The sequence below is a fragment of the Syngnathoides biaculeatus genome, chromosome 2, assembly GCF_019802595.1.
Source record: "Syngnathoides biaculeatus isolate LvHL_M chromosome 2, ASM1980259v1, whole genome shotgun sequence".
Lineage (NCBI taxonomy): Eukaryota > Metazoa > Chordata > Actinopteri > Syngnathiformes > Syngnathidae > Syngnathoides > Syngnathoides biaculeatus.
Window position 1 is genome coordinate 41,559,002 of NC_084641.1, and position 20,818 is coordinate 41,579,819.

General features: G+C 41.9%; 1 protein-coding gene across 7 annotated transcripts in view; it reads right to left on the minus strand.

Annotated features, from left to right (window-relative positions):
• Window positions 1-20,818, minus strand: part of stat6 (signal transducer and activator of transcription 6, interleukin-4 induced) — a 126,067-nt gene that overhangs the window by 43,045 nt on the left and 62,204 nt on the right. For 6 of the 7 annotated variants that reach the window (XM_061805856.1, XM_061805848.1, XM_061805879.1 and 3 more), the window contains 6 exons: window positions 15,350-15,466; window positions 15,003-15,170; window positions 12,667-12,754; window positions 12,463-12,585; window positions 12,234-12,326; window positions 7,781-7,984 (listed from right to left, as the gene is read on the minus strand). In XM_061805856.1, coding sequence (XP_061661840.1) covers window positions 7,781-7,984; window positions 12,234-12,326; window positions 12,463-12,585; window positions 12,667-12,754; window positions 15,003-15,170; window positions 15,350-15,466 — 793 coding nt within the window. The remainder of the gene's footprint in view (window positions 1-7,780; window positions 7,985-12,233; window positions 12,327-12,462; window positions 12,586-12,666; window positions 12,755-15,002; window positions 15,171-15,349; window positions 15,467-20,818) is intronic. The other variant, XM_061805894.1, reaches the window with a different exon arrangement.

Here is a 20,818-nt window from a genome sequence, read left to right on the forward strand (position 1 = left end):
CGTTGACAGCTGGGGTAGGCTCCAGCACCCCCCGCGACCATTGTGAGGATTACCGCTAAGAAAACGGATGGATGGTATTTGAGGTCAACAATTTTGTCTTGGTCAATTGCTGCTTCTATGCAAGAACACTTTTAAAATCATATGATGAACTATGACACTCCTTCTTTTCCTTTCGGGTTGTTCCGTCAGATCGCAACAGCATATTATCTTTTTCATGTAAGTCTATGTCCGCCATCTTTATCTCTAAAACCAACAGCCCTCATGTCTTCCCTCACAACATTCATCAACCCTTTTTGGTCTTCCTCTCGCTCTTTTGCCTCATCCTCAACACCCTTTGACCAATGTACTTACTCTATCGCCTTTAGACATGTCCAAACCATCAAAGTCTGCTCATTCGAACCTGATCACCTTTGACTGTCCCTCTAATTAGCTAATTAGCTAATATTATCTAATCTGCACACTCCCAATGAAAACCTCAACATCTTCATTTCTGCCACCTCCAGTTCTGCCTGTTGTCTCTTCACTGCCGTTTCTAATCCATAAATCAAGGCTGGCCTTACAACTGTTTTATAAACTTTGGCCTTCATCCTAGCAGAGAATCTTTTGTCACATAACACACCAAACACCTTCCAGCAGGTGTTCCAACCTGCTTGGACCCGTTTCTTCACTTCCTTACCACACTCTCCATTCCTCTGTTTTGTTCACCCAAGTATTTGAAGTCATCCACCCTTGCTATCGCTTCTCCCTGGAGCTTCACTCTTCCCCCATTGCCCCTCTCATTCATGCAAACATATTCTGTTTAACTTCAGCCAATCTTCATTCACCTCTCCATTCCAGTGCATGCCTCCACCCTTCTAACTGTTCCACCACCTACACGCTGCTTTCACTGCAGATTACAATGTCATCTGCAAAAATCATGGTCCAAGGGGATTCCAGTCTAACATCATCTGTCACCCTATCCATTACAAGTGCAGACAGGAAGGGGATCAAAGTTAATCTCTGATGCAGTCCCACCTTAAATTACTCTGTGACACCTAAGGGACAATTCACCACTGTTCTGCTGCCGTCATGCACATCCTGTATTATTCTAAAATACCTCTCTGACACACCAGACTTACGCATACATTACCACAGTTCCTCTGTTGGTATTCTGTCATCGGATTTCTCTTGATCCACAGAGATACAATGTAGCTCCTCCTGGCCTTCTCTGTACTTTTCCATTAGCATTCTCAAGGCAAATAATACATCTGGTGTCCTCTTTCTAGGCATGAAAGCATACTGTTGCTAAAAAGTACTTCTGCCCAGAGCCTAGTCTCCACTATGCTGTTTGGCTCATCAACTTCATTCTTCTATAGTTTCCACAGCTCGGCACATTGTCTTTGCTCATAAAAATGATAAATAGCACACTTTTTCCCCATTCTTCAGGGATCTTCTCACCCACTAGTATTCTGTTGAATAAGTTGGGAAAAACACCATAGTCACCTCTCAAAATTGCTTCCATACCTCCACAGGTATATCATCAGGACAAAGTACCATTCCATTTTTCATAATTTTTAGTACCTTTCTAACCTTCCCATTACTCATTATTGCCACTTCCTGGTCCATCACACTTGCCTCTTCTACTCTTCTCTCTCATTTTCTTCATTCATCAACTTCTCAAAGTATTCTTTCCATCTATCACATTATTGGGACCAGTCACTAGTTTCATCTTTATCCGTAATCACCATAACCTGCTAAACACCCTTCCCATCTCTAGCCCTCTGTCTGGACAACCTGTAGAGATCTTTTTCTCATTCTTTTCTGTCCAACTGCTGGACATATCATATCCATCTTGGTTGGCTTTTGCAACCTCGATCTTTTCCCTATGTCAAATCTCAACATATTCCTTTTGCCTCTACTCAATCCGCTCAGTGTCACACTTCTTCGCAATCTTCTTTCCTTGTATGACTTCCTATACTTTAGGGTTCCACCACTAAGTCTCCTTCTCCCTTTACCAGAAGATACGACAAGTACGCCCCTGTCTGTTTTTCTGATAACCTTGACTGTAGTAGCTTCATTAAACGACAATCCCAACAGCTATCGTCAAACTACCAAGATCTGCACCAGGCCAATTCGATATCCGGAGGCCGCAATTGGCTTCCTGGCAGCTCGCACTGTTTGACATGGTCGCCCCAAATTGCCACAAGCTCATTACTGTCGTTTACACAAAGCATGTTTCGAGTTTTTCAACAAACCAAGCATGAAAAAAAACAAACACTTCAAAACACTTTGTTGAAAATGTCCTCCACACGAAAAACAACATTTGGAAGAGGCAGCATGCCCTCGTACGCTGTCCAGCAAACAGCTGCGGGACCTTGCCGTTAAGGCTTTGCTAAGCATAAAAAGACCACCACAAAGCTAGTGGATCAAAATATTCTTGGTTTGAGCAAACAAAATATGTGATGCGCGCCAAAACTTTGACCATTTGCTGGAAAAGACTGACCCTTCACCGTTAATGAAAAATTAGGGAAATGTTAATTAACCACATTTCAACGCATGTTCCAATATGATGGATTCTTTGACACTGCAGCAGACAATACAGTCATGTCCGAGAACTTGTTTGACTTCCTACATGACAAATTACAACAAGAGGTTCGGACAGAAATATTCACATATAGAAAATAACACTGATTTAAGAAATTGTCCTGGACACCTAGAATAGACAAAAACAAGGGAGGGCAGTAAGCACTGAAGCTGTACTCAGGTAACTGCATTGTTGTGTGTACCTACTAACCCCGTGTCATCTTTCCTGGAGAAGTTGCCGCAACCAACATTCAGCTGGTTTAGGCGACGAAAACGGGGATACGTAGTGAATCTGACCCAGGTGCCAGGGCCTCTCCACCCGATAAACTGCATTCTTCAAAGCTGCCCTGCTGCGAGACATCCTCGAAGGATATTCTTCTAGTGGTCGTCAACTAATTAATATCTACCATCAAGGTCTGAACTCCCAAGCATCAAAGGCCCCCAGTTTTGCCACCAGACCAAGCAAAAGGTTGAGTACGGAACAAGCATGGACGTAAGGCACCACCCACTGCCGTGAGAGGAACAGCAACCTCCCCTGTGATGCTTGTTAACTGAAGAGAAATCTGTTTCAATATTTCATGAACGCTAGAGAAAAATTCCAAATGTATAGCTTGATGTTTGTGTCAGTGAGTCAATCTGAATCTTTTTCAACTTTTTCTGAGTAACAGAATTTTGAGAATTGTTCAGCTTAATTTCAGTTTTATTTTATTTTTAAACCTGCATCATACAAATAATACAGTAGATCCAGACTGATGTGCATGGTCTCCTATTCTGCAGATACAGCTTTGAGTCCTAAGCCAAAGTCCAATCAGCAGTCAGCAAATGTAGGACATCTTCAAACCAGAAAATAGCATGGACTGATACTCACCAGAAAGCTATGGACTATTTAGTCGATGTCTGAACAAACCCGCTTGTAATGGCTTATCCAAAGTTTGAGGATCCATTCATTTGGCACATTGATGCCTCAGAACAGGGTCTCGGGGCTCTATTATATCAGAGGACGGGAAACTCTGAGTAATCGGATACGGCGCAACAACTCTGACAACAGTAGAAAAAAAAAAAAAACTATAGATTACATTCAGGGAAGTTAGAGTTTTCTCGTGCTAAAGTGAGCTGTCACAAGTTTTGAGATTATTTGTTTCATGCTCCATCCCTGACAGTATACAGTGATAACAATTCTGAAAGTTGTTAAGCACAGCTAACGTGAATGCAACAGGACATTGCTGAGTGTCACAACTGGGCGATTTCAACATCACCCTGAAATATCGTCCAGGAAAAGCCAATGCTGACGCAGAATTCCTATCCCGCACACCATTGAGCATGGATTGCTTCATAAGTGAGTGCACAGAGCAGTGTTCACCTGAAGTGCTTGGTGCATAATTCAGTGCAGTTGAAAATCAATAGCAGTGTGAAGTGGGTTGGATTTCAGCTATTAGCTGTAGCGTAGCCCACTTACCCAAGAAATAGCTCTAGTTACTCAGCCAGATATACAACAAACACCTCATGAGCAACTGCAAGCACAACTGCAAGATCCTGCCATATCCCATGTACTTGAACTGAAGAAGCAGGGTGGGAAGCCAAAAAAATGGGTCATGAACACACAAATGGCAAAAAAGTCGAGCAGCTGTAGGACGAATGGAAAAGACTTTGTTTCTCAAGAGGGTCTGTTGAAACGTAAAACTGCAACCTATTCTCAAATTGTGCAACCTGATCAGTAGAAAGAACTGGTGTACAAGTACTTTCACTGTGAAATGGGTCAGCTGGAGGTAGAAGAGGTTTTGCACTTAGCTAAAAACAAGTTTTATTGGCCTAGGAAGCAAAATGATATTGCATTTTTCATCACTCAGGTTTGTAAATACAATGTCCAGAAAAAACCTGCAGCGCAAAGTAGAGGACCCAACAAATGGCAACACCGCCATTTGAGATGGTTTCTATAGACTATCTTCACCTTGAAAAATGCAGGGGATGGTATGAGTATATTTTGGTGAGAATTGATAACTTCACAAAGTTTGCACAAGCCTACCCAACCCGTAACAAATCAGTCAAAACTGCTGCAACATTTTGACGATTTTGCTTTAAAATTTGGTTTTCCTGCACAAGTACACCACAATCAAGGCAAAGAATTTGAGAATCAGTTGTTCAGGCAGTTACAGAAGACGAGTGGCATTGCCAACTCAAGAACCACCAGAGGGGAACCCAGTCGAAACATTTAATCATACCCTGTTGTCAATGTTGAGGACCTTGGGTGTGGAGAAAAAGGGAAACTGGAGTGACTGTGTGAATAAAGTGGTACATGCCTAATGTACGCCCCCCCCCCCCCACACACACACATGCACGAATCAGCTTCAGAACTCGAAACAACTGATAAATGCAATGGGTTGCCTTTTTAGTAAAAAAATACAATCCATCAGGTTGAATGTCAGTACAAATCAGAAAATGAAACAATGATACTCTGTCTGAAGCCACCCAGGGAAAGCTCTATTACCATGTCAGAATTTGATACGGATGAACAAAAAACTTGAGAAACCGTTCAAGAGCTGAAACCATCAATGAGCTGTATTGACTTAATACCATATGACTTTTTCAAAACTATCGTGAAATCAGTGGTACCTTTGCAACAAATAATCAATTGCTCACTTTACTCTGGAGAGTTTTCTAAAGCTCTTAAAGTAGCTGCTGTTAAACCTCTTCTAAAAAAGCAGAGCACTAGATGCTTCCGTGTTAGCAAGATACAGACCCAACTTTAATATCATCGTAGCCAAGATTGTTGAGAAAGTTATTCTGAATCTGCTCAGCAATTTCTTGAAATTAATTTAATTCAGGTTTCCGAACTTATTACAGTACAGAATCTGCTCTTATCAAAGTGCTAAATGATATAAGATTGAAGACTGACTCAGGAATGGTGTCAATTTTGGTCTTGTTGGATCTCAGTGGGGCTTTTTTTCACAATATAATGCTAAACAGGTTGGAAACATGGGTAGGACTAAATGAAACGATCCTTAAACGTTCAAGTCCTGAATACATGAAAGAAATACAAATGGAATACGAACCCAGTAGGGCTCTGAGATTGACTGTATCAGGTCTAAGTGGAGTGCTGAGTCCAAACAAAACACGGTGAAGCAGCAATTAGCTATTATGCTGCAAAAAATGGTATAAGTTGACAACAGAGATAATGTCAGCTCCAAATGTGAAAACTTCTTTCCCTCCTGGGTTTTAGGCCTAGAGAACTGATGGGGTCACAATTAAAAGAGGATTTGGATGTCTTGGGTTCTCTAGGGTTAAAGTACGTCCACTTTTCAGTGATATTTGTTGAGCTAAAAGCTGTTTTAATTGTACATTTCACTTTGAATTGTCTTTATTTTTGTATGAGAATGCTTTTAATCATGTAAAGCGCATTGAGTTGGCTTATGTATGAAATGCGCAATACAAATAAATATGATTCGCTTTGCCAAACCTATTTGAATACACCACAAAGAGAAGCTATTTAATGTTTGAACTGATAAACTTTATTGTTTTTAGCAAATAATCATGAACTTGTCATTTTATGGCTGCGACACATACCAAACAAGCTGGGACAGAGTCATGTTTACCACAAAATTACATCATAATTTCTTTTAACAAGTTTCAATAAACATATGAGAAGTGAGGACACTAATTGTTGACGTTTTGTCGGTGAGATTCTTTCCCATTCTTGCTTGATGTACAGCTTCAGCTATTTAACAGTCCAGGGTCTCCATTGTCGTATTTTACGCTTCATAACGCGTCACACATTTTTCAATTTAATTTCAATTTCGTCAATTTAAACTTGCTTATAGGCCCAGACCACCTTAGGCTAACAATGAGTCACATTTGCGATCAAACCGTGCTGTTGAAGAAACATCGAACGTGAGTAACTTCATAACGGAAGGGCATCCAGCATAAAACTGTGCCAAACTGTGCCTAACGGATAGGCCCCCAGCACTGTTAACCTGCAAGGCGTAGGTAGAAATACAGATAATGTAGGTTTAAGACAAAAAAGAGGAGGAAAGCGACTTAGTCGGCAGAAAAAGAAGAAGAGGCACAGTCCCTACAACTCTGCGTAGGGACTTTGAATGTTGGGACTATGACAGGAAAAGCTCAGGAGTTAGTTGACGTGATGATTAGGAGAAAAGTTGATGTATTGTGCATCCAAGCGAGCAAGTGCAAAGGGTGTAAGCCTAGAATCTTAGGAGCAGGGTTTAAATTATTTTACCATGGAGTAGATGGGAAGAGAAATGGAATAGGGGTTATTTTAAAGGAAGAGCTGGCTAAGAATGTCTTAGAGGTGAAAAGAGTATCAGATCGAGTGATGTTTATAAAACAGTGGTGAAACTGACCACAATGTACAGATGAGAGACTGTGGGACTGAAGAAACAACAGGAAGCAGAACTGGAGGTAGCAGAAATGAAGATGCTGAGGTTTTCGCTTGGTGTGAACCGGTTGGATAGGATTAGAAGCTCATTGGAGGGACAGCCAAAGTTGGATGTTTTGGAGACAAGGTGAGTTAGAGAGAGCAGACTTTGATGGTTTGGACGTGTCCAGAGGTGAGAGAGTGAGTGTATTGGTAGAAGGGTGCTGAGGATGGAGCTGCCAGGAAAAGAGGGAGAGGAAGACCAAAGAGAAGATTGATGGATGTTGTGAGGGAGGACATGAGGACAGTGGGTGTTAGAGAAGAAGATGCACGAGATAGGCTTAGATGGAAAAAGATGGCATGCTGTAGCGACCCCTAACGGGATAAGCCGAAAGGAAAAGAAGAAGAAGATAATGCGTCACACATTTTCAAATGGGAGACAGACATATAATACTGTTTATATCATATTTTTAAGGTTTTATCATTAAAGATTTAACTAAATACATTTTTTTCTGAAATATGCAATCTACAAATACTGTTTATATATTTTAAACGTTTTGCTACCAACATAAACAAACATCCCCCGCTACTTTGCAGTTTTTCACTTTTCGAGGGTGGTTCTAGTCCCAATTAACTGCGAAAAATAAGGGATTGCTCTTTATGAATGTTTTTGTCTGATATTTGCATGTCCTGATACATTTTCCCTTCTTCACTGTTGTAATATAGTGTTGTTGTACATAAAGTATAGACTATTATACATTCTTTGTAATGTTATTGTCTGTGCGTGTGTGTGTGTGTGTGTGTGTGGTGTGTGTGTGTGTGTGTGTGTGTGTGTGTGTGTGTTTATACCTTATTAAACTGAGTCCAGGAAACCATCATGTTGCTGAAGTCATCATTGAAGTCCGGTTTGTCAAATATCTTCTGAGCCAGGAAGTGTTGGTTGTAGTGGTCAAGGTTATGATGCGTCTGGACCTCTGAGGTGAATTTACTGTTGAGAGTGCTGCACATGACTTTCCATGGCACACGCTCTGGCACCACAAATGGTACTCTGTCCTAACGACAGGAATAGAGGTGACAGTTTTTGTGGAAATGAGCAATGAACAAAGGTAGATTTTTCACAACATTCAAATATTTATGGGAGTTAGAAGGTTATACACGACCTCTTCAGTAGACTTCACATGACTACATTTGAGCCATTTGTCAAGTGAAAGACAGAGCAGACGTGTATTCTTTTTATGGCAATGTGTGCTGTTGCCATAATAGCTGAGCCCGTTTTTAACAACTATTTACCAGTTTTACGTAAACAAAGGAATTTTGGGATTTGGATCGGTGAGTTGGGCGGTCTATTTATTTTATTTTAGATTCGTATAATTTTTATCCCAGGTGGCCAATTAAGGTATGAAGGTAAGGTAGGAGTTATTGATAAATGCAGCCCTATGGGGGCACAAACCAGTGCAATCTGTAGGCTGGTCCCAAGCCCGGATAAATGCAGAGGGTTGCGTCAGGTAGGGCATCCGGCGTAAAAATTGTGCCAAACAAATATGAGCGTTCATAGAAATACCGGGTTAACAACGCCCGCCCCCGGCACTGCTAACCTACAGGGCGTCGGTGGAAATTCAGCTACTGTGGGTCGAAGACAAAGAAGAGGAGGAAACCTGATCCGTCGTCAGAAGAAAAATAGGAATGCACAGATAGTACAACTGACTGTAGGGACATTGAATGTTGGGACTATGACAGGAAAAGCCCAGAAGTTGGTTGACACGATGATTAGGAGAAAGGTTGATGTACTGTGCATCCAAGAGAGCAGGTGGAAAGGTAGTAAGGCTAAAAGTTAAGGAGCAGGGTTTAAATTATTCTTCCATGGAGTAGATGGGAAGAGAAATGGAGTAGGGGTTATTTTAAAGGAAGACCTGGCTAAGAATGTCTTGGAGGTGAAAAGAATATCACATCGAGTGATGAGGCTGAAATTTGAAATTGAGAGTATTGTATAGAATGGGATTAGTGGCTATGCCTCAAAAGTGGGCCAAGGGGCGGAGGAGGAGTGAAGCTCCAGGGAGAATAGATAGCGAGGGTAGATGACTTCAAATACTTGGGGTCAACAATACAGAGCAATGGAGAGTGTGGAAAAGAAGTGAAGCAATGGGTCCAAGCAGGGTGGAACAGTTGGCGGAAGGTGTCTGGTGTTCTATGCGACAGAAGAGTCTTTGCAAGGATGAAGGGCAAAGTAGCAGAAATGAAGATGCTGAGGTTCTCGCTTGGTGTGAACCGGTTGGATAGGATTAGAAATGAGCTCATTGAAGGGACAGCCAAAGTTGGATGTTTTGGAGACAAGGTGAGAGAGAGCAGACTTTGATGGTTTGGACATGTCCAGAGGCGAGAGAGTGAGTGTATTGGTAGAAGGGTGCTGAGGATGGAGCTGCCAGGGAAAAGAGGGAGAGGAAGACCAAAGAGAAGGTTGATGGATGTTGTGAGGGAGGACATGAAGACAGTGGGTGTTAGAGAAGAAGATGCATGAGATAGGCTTAGATGGAAAAAGGTGGCATGCTGTAGCGACCCCGAACGGGATAAGCCGAAAGGAAAAGAAGAAGAAAATAATGCGTCACACATTTTCAAATGGGAGACATAATACTGTATATTTCATATTTATAAGGTTTTATCATTAAAGATTTAACTAAATACTTTTCTGAAATATGCAATCTACAAATACTGTTTACATATTTTAAACGTTCTGCTACCAACATAAACAGACATCCCCCATGATGACATGATGATTATGAGAAAGGTTGATGTACTGTGCATCCAAGAGAGCAGGTGGAAAGGGAAAGGCTAGAAGTTTAGGAGCAAGGTTTAAATTATTCTACCACGGAGTAGATGGAAAGAGAAATGTAGTAGGGGTTATTTTAAAGGAAGAGCTGGCTAAGAATGTCTTGGAGGTGAAAAGAGTATCAGATCGAGTGATGAGACCAAAATTTGAAATTGAGGGTGTTATGCATAATGTGATTAGCGGCTATGCCCCACAGGTAGGATGTGACCTGGAGTTGAAAGAGAAATTCTGGAAGGAACTAGATGAGGTAGTTCAGAGCATCCCAGACAGCGAGAGAGTTGTGATTGGTGCAGATTGTAATGGACATATTGGTAAAGGAAACAGGGGCAATGAAGAAGTGATGAGGTAAGTATAGCATCCAGGAAAGGAACTTTGAGGGACAGATGGTGGTGGACTTTGCAAAAAAGATGGAGATGGCTGTAGTGAACACTTGTTTCCAGAAGAGGGAGGAACATATAGTGACCTACAAGAGCGGAGGTAGAAGTACGCAGGTGGATTATTTTTTGTGCAAACAATGTAATCTGAAGGAGGTTACTGACTGTAAAGTAGTGGTAGGGAGAGTGTAACTCGACATCTTAGGATGGTGGTGTGTAGGATGACTCTGGTGGTGGGTAGGAAGATTAAGAAGACAAAGGTAGAGCAGAGAACCATGTGGTGGAAGTTGAGAAAGGAAGAATGTTGTGCGGCCTTTCGGAAAGAGGTGAGACAGTCTCTCGATGGACAGCAGAAGCTCCCGGAAGACTGGACTACAACAGCCAAGGTAATCAGAGAGACAGGCAGGAGAGTACTTGGGGTTAGAGAGGAAGATGCAGAAGATAGGCAAAGATGGAAAAAGATGACACGCTGTGGCGACCCCTAACAGGACAAGGCGAAAGGAAAAGAAGAAGAAGAGGAGTTATTGATACATTTACAAAAATCAATGGCATAAAACGTGGAGTACTAATGGGAAGAGTTCTGGATATTCAAGAATGTATTGTGATGGATGGGCATGGGATAGTACAGTCTGGTTTTCAAACTTCCCGATTATATACAGAGATTTCTCCAGATTCTCTGAATGTGTTTACTACTCTTACACTGAGAAAACTGAGGAGACGCAAAAGGAGTACATTGAGATATGACGTAGGGCAAAGGTAGAGGTGACAAAGGCTAAACAAGAGGCATATGACGACATGTACACCAGGTTGGTCACGAAAGACGGAGAAAAGCCAGTCTCCAGACCTAAACCCAACAGAAAATCTTTGGAGGGATCTGAAACTCTGTTTCTCAATGACAGCCAAGAAAGCTGTTTGATCTAGAGATGTGTGTGGAGGAGTGCGCCAAAATCCATCCTGCAGTGTGTGCAAACCTGGTGAACATTACAGGAAACGTTTGACCTCTGTAATTGCAAACAAAAGCTCCTGTACCAAATATTAACATTGGTTTTCTCAGGTGTTCAAATACTGATTTGCAGTTGTATCACACAAATAAATGGTTAAAAAAAAAAAAAAAAAAAAAATCATACATTGTGATTTTTGAATTTTTCATTTTAGATTATCTCTCTCACAGTGGACATCCACCTATGATGAAAATTCCTCCATGATTTCTAAGTGGGAGAACTTGCAAGATAGCAGGTGTTCAAATACTTGTTTTCTTCACTGTATCGTGAATGCCGGGTCTTGTTGGTTTTCTGACAATCTGCTCCACGTACTGTTAACTTGTTTGACGAGTAGCAATACAAAAATATACTGAAAACATGGATTAATCTTGCAAATTACATTGGTCTGCTATTTATTTTTAACACTTCTGTAAATCCTTCCATCCATTCATCTATTTGCTGAGCCGCTTATCCTCACGAGGGTTGTGGCACTGCTGGAGCCAATTCCAGCTGTCATTGGTCAGGAGGAAGGAGACACCCTGAACTGGTGTGTGTGTGTGTGTGTATATATATATATATATATATATATATAAATAGGCATCCAGATAACTTGTCTGTCATTAAGATTTGCATCCCAAGCACCTCAAGCTTTGAACAAATTATCCAGTTTCTTCTGTCTGCCTAGATATGATTTGTACTGTTTAAGAGAAGATTCTCTCAGTAGAGACTGAAGTCATTATATGAGCAGTAAGGTAGCAAAAGTTCTATTAAAAAACGCTGTCACCTTTTGCTGCTGTCACTCATACTTCACTTTTTACTACAATCATATATTACCGCCGTTCGGCTCACATCTTAGCCCTCTATGCCTCAGAGAGTGTTGGGGTGACAGTTTACCGTGTGACGGAAATGTCTTTCATGCAGCCAATCATATTGCAGCGCCCCTAACACTCCCATCACACATGCACACATCCGGACGCAGACACACACACAAAAACAGAAAAGAGCTAATTACTTCTAATGGACAGTGATGAGGTTATTGAGGGGTATACCTTCAACACGGTAATAAAATGGTGGAACATTAAGATACCACTGTATGGGGAAAAGGTTGGAAAAAATTCCCTTACTGGCTCAGAAAAAGCACAATCCCATATGATGGTAGCCAGGGCATTGTTGTCTTGGCTGCCATGGACAATGACGACGACCGGCAATGAGATCATCTGCAATTATAAAATTCAACATGATACTAACACTAGTAATCACTACAAGATTGTGGTTTACGGTAGTATACAATCAATTGAGTTCCCAGTACAGTTGAATAGGTAAAAAGTTTTAAAGTACATTTAAAAAGCAAACCTGGATTCTGTAAGGAGTGTCACAGCCTGTGATGGTGATCTCTGTTGAGAAGAGGAGGGCAAATTTTTCTTCTGTCACAGACTCAGATCCCTTTCTATCTGCTCTTTTGATCTTCTTGATGGACTGTTGCATGGAAATTCAGAGTTGAATTTATTACTAGTGTTCACGCATTTCAAAACTGCAGGCTAGGAGCACATTACATACCATATTCCTGAAGGTGGCGCATGTGGTCTTGGTGGCTGTGTTATGTTCAAGGATGGCTGTGTTATTGATCACTTCCCCAACATTGTCACTGCAAGTAATGCCACATGACGTGTGTTTCATGCCCTCAAAAGCCTTTTTAATTTGTTAACTTCAATAGTATTATTATGTAGTCCAGGGGTGTCCAATTGACAGCCCGCAGGGCATTTGCAACCTTCCAGCCATTTTTTTGTGCCCCTGTGACATGTAATAAAAACAACATTGAACACAGGCTGTAATTTTTCCGGCTTTGATTTTGCCGTAACTCACTAACGCATGGGTCTTAGACATGGGCACATTTGTTTAAGGCGAATTGAAAAGGATGTGGGGGTAGGAGGACTTCTCATGTGATTAAAAAAAGACACATTATTAGTCATGGATAGTCATCAGGTAAATCTGTTTTTTAAGTGTATTTAACCATTTAAAATTGAAGGTTCTCCAAGGGGGCAACACAATGAATGCCTGGTTAGCACATTTGTCTCACAATTCTGATGACTGGGATTCAAATTCCAGCCCCACGTGTGGAGTTCGCAGGCCATGCCCCCAAGTGGGTTCTCTCAAGGTACTCCGGTTTCCTCCCATATCCTAAAAACATGCATGGTGCTTGATTGAAGACTCAAATATGCCTGTTGGTGTGAATGTGAGTGAGAGTGGTTGTTTGTCTCTCACTGCCCTGTGATTGGGTGGGAACCATTTGAAGGTGTACCCGGCCTCCTGTTCCCAGCAGATGAGTGACCTCTGTGAGGAAAAGCAGTACCAAATATAGATGGAGAGATGGATGGATGGAAGGAAGGGGAGAAAAAAAAATTTGGACGCCTGCTCTGTCACAAATGAATGGACTTTCAAGTTTTGCTTTTTAATTGGATAGACAAGAATGATGATCAATCTGGAACTAACTAACTTTGCCTCGTACACACTTATCAGTTACGTTAAAAACAGCGTTGTCACTGAATTAGTCTAATAAGTTGCAGTGCTTTTCAGAAGAATAATTACAAAAAAGTTTTGAATTAAGTGTTAATTCAATATAAATTAAATATAAGTTAACTTATACCCCAATAATACAATTACAAAATTTTAAATTGTATTTTTCTTTTGGAGGCTGGAGCCAAATTGCAGTAACTTTGATCATGTTAGCTATTTCTGCTATTTTACTGTAATACCATGTATAAAGTATGTCATATTTAAATATCCATCCATCCATCCATTATCCACACCACTTATCCTCACAAGGTCACGGGAGAGCCGAATCCTATCCCAGCTAGCTTTGGGCAAAAGGCAGATTACACCCTGAACTGGTAGCCAGTTAGTCGCAGGGCAAATATCCACACCATCACTGAGCGGGAATTGATCCGACGCTGCCCACACCAAAATCAGGCATGTGTACCATTACACTATCAGTGACTCCTACATTTAAATATGTAATACTGTATTTATATCAGAGATGGCACGGTGGAGTTCGCCTCAGAGTTCTGAGGACTGGGGTTCAAATCCCGGCCCCGCTGTGTGGAGTTAGCATGTTCTCCCCGTGCTTATGTGGGTTATCTCTGGGCACTCCGGTTTCCACCCACATCCCAAAAACATGCATTCATTGGAGAGTCCAAATTGCCCTTATGTGTGACTGTGAGTTGGAGTGGCTATTGGTCTTTATGTTCCCTGCGATTGGTTGGCAACCAGTCCAGGGTTTATTCCGCCTCCTGCTAGAAGATAGCTGAGATAGGCTCCAGCACTCCCGTGACCCTTGTGAGGATAAGTGGCTCAAGAAATGAATAGATATTTATATCAGATATGTAAACAGTCCTTGGGATTGGACATGCTCAATGTTGTGAGTTAAAATGTTTGAAAGTGGTTACATTTTCACATACAAAGACTGAAGATTTTCATCAGTGATTAATTCATTGCTTTTAGTAGTGTTTAAGGTTTTTGCAGTAGAATCCTACCTGTATCGAGGTACAATTAAAGTCGGAATTTTGGTACATTCAAATACAAAGTATTTATTAACAGCTGTATCACATTTGTTTAAAGCTCTGGATGTGAGGGAAATCTAGCTATAAAGTCATCTAACCCATTGATGGCTAGGTCTAATCTGTTTACAACTTCCAAAGAACATGTTGGTAATTGTGTCTGAATTTTTTAAGGTCTCTGAATTGAAGATGCACTGTCATTTGAAAGCATAATTAAAGCCTTATTTTTGATTTGGAAATTAAATGCAGGACTTGGGATCTGTAGTACCTACTAGGTCACACACTTAGTTTAGTGTGTGTGTGAATACAGAATGTGTAAATTCAACAAGTGTTTCTCACCTGGGTGTAACGTTCAGGCTTCTGGCCTGGAGTTCATTAATGATTTGTGCCCTGAGCACCACAGGCTTCCCAGGTGCTATCTTCTCACCTAGCAGGTAACGCACAGTTGTAGAGAACTTTGACTGAGTCTTAATGACCTGGGGCGGCTGCTTGTCCACCACAAGAGAACTGAAGGAAAAAAATATCACATGGAAATGAAAAACATTTTTGTTTGACAAATAATAAAAAAAATGCGTCCAGTACTGTTGTTGTAGCAGAAGAGAGCTGTATGTAGTACATCATATTGAGAGCTATTGCATGGCTAACATTTTGACAGTCATGTATCTGAATGAGGTAAATGAAGCTACCTTTCAATCAGAAGCTGTAGTAGTTGACCGAGCCTTTCCTGCAGCTCTGGGATTGGTTCCACGATCAGCATTAGTTCTTGTCTCAGCTTCCCATTCACACCAAGAAGCTGCTCACACCTGACACATGAGCAAATGACAATCATTTAAATCAAGTGTTCAATCCATCCATTTTCTGAGCCCCTTATCCTCACAAGGGTGACAGGAGTGCTGGAGCCAATCCCAGCACTCATCGGGGAGGAGGCAGGGTACACCCTGAACTGGTTACCAGCCAATCGCAGGGCACATGGAGACAGACAACACTCGCACTCTCAATCACGCTCAGTGGCCACTTAAGAGTCAGCAATCAATGCATTTTTTTGGGATGTGGGAGGAAACCAGAGTGCCTGGAAAAAACCCATGCAGCCACGGGAAGAATATGCAAACTCCACATGTCGTGGCTGGGATTTTAACCTCAATCTGCAGAACTGTGAGGCCAATGAGGCCTACCATTTTCTGCCTAGCCTTCTGGATTTTAAATGAGGGTGGTAACATAACATTAACCAGAAAAACTATTTGGGAGCTTTGAACATCCATTGCTAAAATTATTTTACGAGAACAATAATTCACTTTTACACCAAGAAAAACAGACAAGGATATCATTGTGGGTTAAAAAAAAATTAAATGAAGTTGGAGAGACCTTTCAAATTTATAGTTCATTGTTGGCTTGGTTTGGTTAGCAATGTATGCTTTTGTTAATGAACCCCGGTCCTCAGAAGTGTGAAGCGAACACACTAACCAATTGCCCTAAAAAGCATTCAGTACTGGAAATTTATTGCACCAAGGCAAAAAATATATATTCCTGCTATCAGTAAGAATGACCCCATACATCATGAAGAGAATAAAGTATGACACTCCAAGCTGATCACTTTGTTGCAAGCGGCTCATATCCATAAACAGCTTGAGTTCCGGTACCAGTCTTCTTGAGAGGAGTTCAATGCTTTTCCACTCTGGAGTTGCCCACTGTGAGAAGCGCCGAGCAGCTGTGGGCTTGTGTTTGAGGTCGAGAAGTTCTGGCTAGATATAGTCGGGCTCACTTCCACACACAACTTGGGCTCTGGTACCAGTCCTGTTGAGAGGGGTTGGACTCTCTTCCACTCTGGATTTCCACTTGGTGAAAGGCCTAGCAGGTGTGGGTATACTTATTGCCACCTGGCTTAGCGCCTGTACGTTGGGATTCACCTCGGTGGACTAGAGGGTATACTCCCTTCACCTTCCGGTGGGGGGACAGGTCCTTATGGTTGTTTCTGCCTATGTACCAAACAATAGTTCAGCGCACTGAGTGTGGGTTCTCTGAAGCGGGCTCTCCTATCTCAGAGGACAAGGTCAACGAGGTGGTTAAAAAGCTCATTGGTGGCAAGGCCCCAGGGGTGGATGGTTTCTAAAGGCTCTGAATCTTTTGGGGCTGGCATGGTTGACAAGCCTCTACAACATCATGTGGACATTCGAGACAGTGCATCTGGATTGGCAGACTGGGGTGGTGGTCCACCTGGAACTGGAGGGTGTGTTCCAACTACAGGGGGATCACACCCCACAGCCACCCCGGTAAGGTCTATTTAGGGGTGCTGGATAGAAGGGTCCCCCGGGAAGTAAAATCTCAGATTCACCAGGAGCAATGTGTTTTGTCCTGGCGCAAGAACAGTGGAACAGCTCTACACCCTCAGCAGCGTCCTTGAGGGTGCATGGGAGTTGGAACAACTAGTCTACGTGTTTTTGTAGACTTGGAGAAGGCATTCGACTGTGTTCCTTGGGGGGTTCTGTGGGGGGTTATTCGGGAGGGTGGGACTACTTCAAGGCTGGCCTTTGTCACAGACTCTGTTCAAAACTTTTACGGACAGAATTTCTAGGCGCAACCGAGGCATAGAAGGGTCCGATTTGGTGGCGTCAGTATTGCATCTATGCTTTTTGCAGATGATGTGGTTCTGTTGGCTTCATTAAGTCGTGATCTCCATCTTTCACTGGAGTGGTTTGAAGCTGAGTGTGAAGCGGGTGGGATAAGAATCAGCACTTCCAAATCTGAGACCTCAGTCGGAAAACGGTAGCCCCCTTGGAGGAGCTGGATAAATTGGCTGGGGAAAGAAAAGTCTGGGCGTCCCTGTTACAGGTACTGCCCATGCGAACCGACCTTGAATAAGCGATAGAAGATGAATTGATGCATGAAAGTTTTCACTATTGTAAGTGCCTGTGTGGAGGAAAACTTTTAACGTCCATAAAAAACAAAATATTGCATTAGGGATTTTATTTTGATATTTTCAGTGTAGCTGCAGTGGGCATAATAAGGGATGTCTCCATTAAGTGATGACTGGTTGGAGTTTGGTGACATTGAGACATTAAGGTCTTTGATTGGCTGGCAAGCAGTCCAGGGTGTACCCTGCCAATCGTCTAGAGCCGACTTGGCCATTCTACGTCCCGCAGGCCACACCGATGGTTGACCCAGTCTGGCCTAAGTGAGGGCAATCATATATTAGAAAATCCATTTTAAAATATGCAGTATGTATGCTGTGCATGCAATACAATGTGCATGTGTTGCTTTTATTTTTTCATTTTATTTTGTTTGTATTTACTTCCGTGTGGATGGATGCGCAAGCATGAGGGGTGAGTGCATGTAAACAGCAACAAATAACGCTTGACAGCAAGAATAGAAAAGTTGATAAATACTGTGTTTTCAACAAGACATAGACTGCAAAGTACTTCTTTATGAAAGTCAAAGGTAAAGCTGTGTGCTTATTTTGTGGTATACAGGTTACAGTGTTAAAAGACTACAGTTTTAATCACCACGACATGACCAAACATGAGGATAAACACAGAACTCTGTCTGATGAAGAGAGCTCTTTTCGCTGTGGCGACCCCTAACAGGACAAGCCGAAAGGAAAAGAAGAAGAAGATTAAAAAAAATAAAAATAAAAAAAACATTTGCGTATAAAAGGGTGTGTGTTTTGGGTAAAATCAACTACGATTTTAAATGAACAAAACTAAAAAGCATTTAAACTCATATTTTTTGAGAACATTAATTTATTCATCTTCTGTTCTGCTTATCCTCAGAAGTGTCGCAGATGTGCTGGACTCTATTCCAGCTATCTTCAGTTGAGAGCTGGGGTACTCACTGAACTGTTCGCCAGCCAATTGCAGGGCACATGGAACCAAACAACTATCTGTACTCACATTCACACCATCTATGGTCAAAAGAGTCTTCAATTAACCTACCCTGCATTGTGGCAGTGTGGGAGAAAAACCAGAGCACCAGGAGAAAACCCATACTGGCATGGAGAGAATATACAACTCCACATAGATGGGGCTGGAATTTCAATCCTGTCCTCAGAACTGCGAGGCAGATGTGCTAAACAGTCATCCATCATGATGCTTTTCCAAGAATGTTATTGTTTGTGTGACCTATTTATGTATTGTCAATTATTTAACGGTTCCATGCCATGAGAATTGATTTTCCCCACTGTTGTATCCTACTTCTTCTTTCGGCTTGTCCTGTTAGGGGTCGCCACAGCGTGTCATCTTTTTCCATCTAAGCTTATCTCGTGCATTTTCCTCTCTAACACCCACTGTCCTCCTGTCCTCACTCACAACATCCATCAACCTTTTCTTTGGTCTCCCTCTTGCTCTTTTGCCTGGCAGCTCCATCCTCAGCACCCTTCTACCAATATACTCACTCTCTCGCCTCTGAACATGTCCAAACCATCAAAGTCTGCTCTCTCTAACCCTGTGTCCAAAACATCCAAAATTGGCTATCCCTCTAATGAGCTCATTTCTAATCCTATCCAACCGGTTCACTCACACCAAGCGAGAACCTCAGCATCTTCATTTCTGCTTCCTCAAGTTCTGCTTCCTGTTGTATCTTCAGAGCCACTGTCTCTAATCATCATGGCCAGCCTCACCACTGTTTTATAAACTTTGCCTTTCATCCTGGCGGAGACTCTTCTGTCACATAAAACACCAGACGCCTTTGGCCAACTGTTCCACCCCGCTTGAACCCGTTTCTTCACTTCCTGACCACACTCTCCATTGATCTGTATTGTTGACCCCAAGTATTTGAAGTCGTCCACTTTCGCTGGGTCTGTGACCCTGTTTAAGTTTGACTTCTATGTGGTTCATTGAGTGTAACAAACAGCTGTTGCAAGGCAAAAGGCAGAAAAAGAAGCTGATCTGTTTCAGGCGTCGGTGCTACATACACAGGCTACTTGTTCAATACCTGCCTACTTGTTTGTGGTTTGTATCCATCCACTCAAAAACTTTGGAAGATGGGTGAACAGCAGCTGTGTGATTTGCAAAGAACAAAACTTGTACATTGGTTTGCCTGCCAACCTCAGAGTTGAGAAACAAATTGCATCATTTAATTTTGGGAGAAACTCCCAAGCATCTTTTGTGGAGGATCATTACGTAAATTTCAGGAAATACAGCACCTGCTGCCTTAAGTTCTTCTACGGACACAAGGAAATTGTATTCTAAAAGTAACTAACATTGTACATCACATTACCAGCACATTTGGACAAGATGAGCATGAACTTTCAATGTAGCATTCATAGCTAGTTCCAGTCACATTTAGGCCATATCTTGGAGGCTATCATCATGACGAACCCAAATAAAAATGAAGTTGGGACGCTGTGTGAGGCCTGGACACACAAAGATTTTGCAAATCTACTTTGCAAAAGAGGTTTTTTTTTTTCTGTGACAGACAGTGCGAAAAAAAATTTGTGTGCGGTCCATCTATCCATCAATCTTCTACCGCTTTTCTGGGTCAGGTTGCGGGGGCAGTTGTTTCAGCAGGGATATCCAGACTTCTTTTTCTCTGGCCACTTCGCCCAGCTCTTCTGGAGCGATCCTGAGGCCATAAAACAATACTGGGTAAGATGTGTTTGTTTCATTTTCAGATGTACTGGTGTTCGGCAATATAGATTGTTTCTTTGAATAGCTGCATTGTGTTTTTCAAAAATCTCAGTATCATGACTCGGGAGACATCTACTTTCTCCACACACAAGTTTTGGCCGTAAATATTGTACATGTTTATAATTTAAAATCGTTGGCCTTGACCTGTTTCGGACCCTTAAATCGAGACAAATTCACTCTTAACACACCTTAGACCTGAGGACCACTTTAAAGGATGATATTATAAGACATAAGACTGTAAAGCATTTGACATGCATGTTTGGGAAGGGGTAGAATTGGGACAAAAACTGCTCGATTGGCTTTTATGTGCTTAAAATTTAAATACAGAATGCAAATATTTGAAAATCTATTTTAACCTACCGTGAGGTATACATGCAATGCAGCCCTATGGGGGCACAAGCCAGTGCAATCTGTAGGCCAGTACCAAGCCCAGATAAATGCAGAGGGTTGCGTTAGGAAGGGCATCTGGCCTAAAATGTTGCCAAACAAATATGAGTGTTCATCTAAAAAATCCCATACCGAATCGGACGTGGCACA